The sequence below is a fragment of the Crocuta crocuta genome, unplaced genomic scaffold (assembly GCF_008692635.1).
Source record: "Crocuta crocuta isolate KB4526 unplaced genomic scaffold, BGI_CrCroc_1.0 scaffold660, whole genome shotgun sequence".
Taxonomy (NCBI): domain Eukaryota; kingdom Metazoa; phylum Chordata; class Mammalia; order Carnivora; family Hyaenidae; genus Crocuta; species Crocuta crocuta.
The window spans coordinates 294,347-299,995 of NW_027531886.1; the positions used below are offsets into that span (position 1 = coordinate 294,347).

At 38.9% G+C, this 5,649-nt stretch overlaps 1 protein-coding gene across 1 annotated transcript in view; it reads left to right on the top strand.

Moving 5' to 3' along the window:
* Positions 1 to 3,093, top strand: part of CUNHXorf58 (chromosome unknown CXorf58 homolog) — a 20,357-nt gene extending 17,264 nt beyond the window's left edge. Inside the window, exons 6-8 of the mRNA XM_077773140.1 lie at positions 1 to 20; positions 2,179 to 2,359; positions 2,877 to 3,093. The exon at positions 1 to 20 is cut by the window's left edge and continues 204 nt beyond it. Of these exons, the coding sequence (XP_077629266.1) occupies positions 1 to 20; positions 2,179 to 2,359; positions 2,877 to 3,047 (372 nt within the window). The 3' untranslated portion in view covers positions 3,048 to 3,093. The remainder of the gene's footprint in view (positions 21 to 2,178; positions 2,360 to 2,876) is intronic.
* The last annotated feature ends 2,556 nt before the right edge of the window (positions 3,094 to 5,649 follow it).

Sequence of the window (5,649 nt, forward strand, 5' to 3'; positions counted from 1 at the left end):
CTAGAAATAAATAAAAAAAAAAAAAAATGAAGTTAGGTAAAAGTGACATTTTACCGGGTTGCAATACTAGGAGCATTTCTGAAAATGTTCACGTTCTGCCAAATAGCTCATGAAAGATAATAATAGAGCATATGGGAGAAACAGGGTTGGGCCAGATTGCTCAAAACTTATGCATCTTTGTAAACAGAACACTAACAAAAAGGACAATTGGAACCTGGGGAGATAACTTGTACCACCAGACAGGCAGTTCAGGATGGCTGGAGGCCATCACGGAAAACATGAAACATGTACAACAATCGAGTGGAAATGCTGGCGTCTCTTTAATTAGAGCAGATAGTGGGCGCGGAGCTAATGCAGATGGAAGTGCGGCCCTGGGCTAGTGCAGGTTGCCTTGTAAGGGGACTCGAAAGTCCGAGAGTCCGTGCAACCTGCCAATAACCAACCTCCCCTCCCCCAAGGCAGGAAGTATGGTGGCGGGGCCCTAAGGCTGAGGAGTGCCTCTGTGGGGAGAGAGTCTTAGAGGCAGGTGCTAATTTTCCTTTTCCTAAATATGCTGCCTGTGCCTCACAGAGCTGGGGACCTTCTTTCCTTTTCTGCCGAAGGTTATAATTCTACTCTTGCTATCCTGGCTCTCCTTTTTGAAGACAAATTGCATGTAAATTACAGTGACATTATTCCCTTCTTTAGCAATAGCATGTGAGCCAATTCACATCATAGAAACTCATGTTGTAGCAGAATAGACTGTATTATGATCTGAAACAGTATGCACAGAATATGACTGTTCTCATTATATTCCTTTTTTCTTTCTGTTACAAGTCTCACCTAGCCCATCTTATTTACAAATGAAGCTTGCTTTCTTAAGAAAAAGAAAAAGATAATCAGATTGAAGAGGATATATTGGTAGTCGATTTCCACAGAGTCACTTGAAATGAAAAACTACTCTGTTAGCACACGAAGAAGACACTGGTGACCCAGGATCAGGCAAACACTCTGCTTTTTTTCAGGGCTAGAGATGAGTGGTGCTGACCCAATAATATAATTTAGCTCGTGTATTTTATGATCAAAGCTATACATTTGCCAGACAGATGGCCTGGTGTAGGGTGCAGTCTGTCATCATGAAATAGATTTTCTCTAACTCATCCATAAACGCACTGAATATAGAACTTAACCCTATTACCACCAAGGTCAAATAAATGATGTAATTTTCTCTGCCACAATGTATAACCCTAAGCTCCTTGCTATTTGAACTCTTGCTACTGATCTTCTAAGAATGAATCACTGGAAGAGCCAAATTAAGTAGCCAAATTCTAAATCAATTAAAGAGGGAAAAGTACTTTCTTACAGGTTTCTATGAATGCATTATTAAATTGGGATCTCCTGGGAGATCAAATATTTGAGTATGAGTAGTTTATTTGGGAGGTGATCCTCAGAACCATCAAGGAAAGGGACACAGGGAGGGGTAGGCTGCCTAAACAGTGTGTGTTAGCAAGCGAGTTATCTCTGCGGGTAAGTCGAGTTTCATCCCTCCTGGGAATGTCCAAGCCATTGTAGAACACGATACTCAACTTATCCTGCGGTGGCAAGGGAGTTGGGATATTTATACACCAATGCCCAGCAGTCATTGGCTAAACACTGCTTAGGAGAAGAGCTATTAATTCTTGTGCACTTTCTCCACACATGGGCTCTTGTTTTCACAAGCAAGCTCCCAGGCTGAGTGAGGTCGATGCTGTCAGTTGGGCATTGGGCCTGTGTGCTTTCCAGTGGTAAGGCCGAGGCCAGGGCACCACCTGTATCTGATCCCAACACTCATAAAAACAGCTTGTTTTTTCAGCCATTATGAAATGTACTCGTTTTTTGTATTAGTATATGCTACATTAAAAAAATATTCAAGTGGCTACTACACAGTGTTTTCCAGGAAAACTGATTTTAAATTGATACCATGTTTTATAATTTTCATCATCATTGTGGTCTGCATCCTCATTTATACAACCTTCATAGGTGGCAGATAAAGAACTATGCTCTGAAATTTAAGCAGAAATGATAACTTTGGCCTAAAAAGTTACATGCAATACTGCTCCAAAAACTGAAGTCTATGATAAATTTGCTAGAAGATGCTTTGATAAAATAGGGAACTTGCTTTACATTTAAATGTTATTTTGTGCATTTTTTTCTGTCTATAATACAAATCTTTTCTAGATGCCCTACATCCTTTCCAACTATCCAACCTTTGTATCGGCCCTACCGACAACAGAGTCAAATTAAGCATCTGGGTCGTCGATCCAAGCAAGCTCAAATGAAAGTTGAAAAAATGAAAAAAGCATATAAGATGGCTAAAGAAAAAAATGCTTCTGTGGGGACTGTAAGTTAAACTTGTACTGAACTCATTGTTCAAACTGTAAGTAATTCTACTTCTATAAGTAGAATTTTCCTAACCTCCAAGTTCAAGGTTGAAAGACCCTTGGTATCTTACTTAGATAGTCTAAAGCTATGTTCCTCTTGGTGCCACATGTTTTAAAAATTCTTAAACAATAGAGCTAACCTGACAAATACCAGCTGTTTGGGCTCCGCATCAGTATGAGGTGCCAAACGACAACAACAGCAACGAAAAATTGTCGTCTCTGTACATTGACACTGTCAATTCAGCACGACACTGTTCAAAACAAAAGCCATTAGTATCTAAACTTATAAAAGCTATATGTGTAAAGTCACCCTCAGTACATTCCCTTGACAACTAACATGTGTTGATGTATTACTTTGTAATTTTTAAAGAATCTACTCTAAGTTTTTTACGATGAGGCTAAGTATAAAGAGTCACTATGAAAACAAAGTAGTAAAAACCAAAATTTTTTTTCACTTTTATTTATAATTCTGCCTAGGACCCACAGACAGATACACCACGTACAAAGCAAAAACAGTCAGTCATCTCCTCCCCATCTTTTGACGTCGTGAAAGCTGAACCCATGTCAGATGAGGAATTGAAAAAAGAAGAAAAGGAATTATTTGCCTGGTGTCAAGAGTTGTGTATTAATAGTTCTCCATCATATTAATGCACAGCTAAATGATAGAAACCCAAATTATTTAACAGTGTGCTTGTCCTGCTAATATGAGTATTAAAAGGACATTGAAATCTCAACAAGCTCTTGGGATGCTCTCTTAACCAACTGTGTGACTGATTTTTAAGCTCTTTTTGTATTAGCATAAGTATAAATATTTTTTTACTGACAAAATTTTAATCTGAAAAAATTAGTTCTTTTTAAGTATGATTTATTGTCAGATTGGCTTACATACAACACCCAGTGCTCATCCCAACAAGTGCCCTCCTCCATGCCCATCACCCATTTCCCCCTCCCCCCCCTCGTCCACCCTCAGTTTGCTCTCTGTATTTTAGAGTCTTGTTGTGGTTTGCCTTCCTCCCTCTCTGTTTGTAACTATTTTTTTTCACTTCCCTTCCCCCGTGGTCTTCTGTTAAGTTTCTCAGGATCCACATATGACTGAAAACATATGATATCTGTCCTTCTCTGACTGACTTATTTCACTCAGCATAATACCTTCCACTTCCATCCTCGTTGCTGCAAATGGCATCATTTCATTCTTTCTCATTGCCAAGTAGAATTCCATTGTATATATGAACCACATCTTCATTATCCACTCATCAGTTGGTGGATATTTAGGTCTTTCCATAATTTGGCTATTGTTGAAAACGCTATGAACATTGGGGTAAATGTGGCCCCTATGATCAGCACTCCTGGATCCCTTGGGTAAATTCCTAGTAATGCTATTGCTGGGTCACAGAGGAGTTCTATTTTTAATTTTTTGAGGAACCTCCACACTGTTTTCCAGAGGGGCTGCACCAGTTTGCATTCCCACCAGCAGTGCAGGAGGGTGCCTGTTTCTCCACACCCTCTCCAGCATCTAGAGTCTCCTGATTTGTTCATTTGAGCCACTCTGACTGGCGTGAGGTGGTATCTCAGTGTGGTTTTGATTTGTATTTCCCTGATGATGAGTGACGTTGAGCATCATTTCATGTGTCTACTGGCCATCTGGTTGTCTTCTTTGGAAAAGTGTCTATTCATGTCTTCTGCCCATTTCTTCACTGGATATTTTGTTTTTCAGGTGTTGAGTTTGGTAACTTCTTTATAGATTTTGAATACTAACCCTTTATCTGATTTGTCATTTGCAAGTATCTTCTCCCATTCTGTCAGTTGCCTTTTAGTTTTGCTCATTGTTTCCTTTTCAGTGCAGAAACTTTTAATCTTGATGAGGCCCCAATAGTTCGTTTTTGCTTTTAGTTCCCTTACCTTTGTAGATGTGTCAAGCAAGAAATTGCTGCGGCTGAGGTCAGAGGTTGTTGCCTGATTTCTCCTCTAGGGTTTTGAGGGTTTCCTGTCTCACATTCAGGTTCTTTATCCATTTTGAGTTTATTTTTGTATATGGTGTAAGAAAGTGGACTGCAGGGCTGGTTCAATATTTGCAAATCAATCAATGTGATACATCACATTAATAAAAGAAAGGACAAGAACCACATGATCCTATCAATAGATGCGGAAAAAGTATTTGACAAAATACAGTATCCTTTCTTAATAAAAACCCTTGAGAAAGTTGGGATACAAGGAACATACTTAAACATCATAAAAGCCATATATGAAAAACCCACAGCTAATATCCTCAATGGGGAAAAGCAGAGATTTCCCCCTGAGATCAGGAACACGACAGGGATGTTCATGCCCACCACTCTTGTTCAACATAGTGCTGGAAGTCCTAGCCTCAGCAATCAGACAACAAAATGAAATAAAAGGCATCCAAATTGGCAAAGAAGAAGTCAAACTTTCACTTTTTTCAGACAACATGATACTCTACATGGAAAACCTGAAAGACTCCCCACCAAAAGATTGCTAGAACAGATACATGAATTCAGCAAAGTCGTAGGTACGAAATCAATGTACAGAAATCAGTTGCATTGTTATACACCAATAATGAAACAACAGACAGAGAATTAAAGAAACTGATCCCACTTACAACTGCACCAAGAACCATAAAATACCTAGGAATAAATCTAACCAAAGGTGTAAAAGACCTGTATGCTAAAAATTATAGAAAGCTTCTGAAGGAAATTGAAAAAGACACAAAGAAATAGAAAAACATTCCATGCTCATGGATCAGAAGAATAAATATTGTTAAAATATCTATACTACCCAAAGCAATCTACACATTCAATGCAATCCCAATCAAAATTGCACCGCCATTCTTCTCAAAGCTAGAACAAACAATCCTAAAATTTGTATGGAACCACAAAAGACCCTGAATACCCAAAGTAATATTGAAGAAGAAAACCACAATGGGAGGCATCACCATCCCAGACTTTAGCCTCTACTACAAAGCTGTCATCATCAAGACAGTATGGTACTGGCACAAAAACAGACACACAGACCAGCGAAATAGAATAGAGAACCCAGAACTGGACCCACAAATGTATGGCCAACTATCTTTGACAAAGCAGGAAAGAGAATCCAATGGAAAAAAGACGGTCTCTTTAACAAATGGTGCTGGAAGAACTGGACAGCAACATGCAGAAGAATGAATAAATTATTTCTAGTAGATGCCCTCAAACTAGCTGTATACAGTTTGAGTCAAGAAATGGTGTGCAAATTA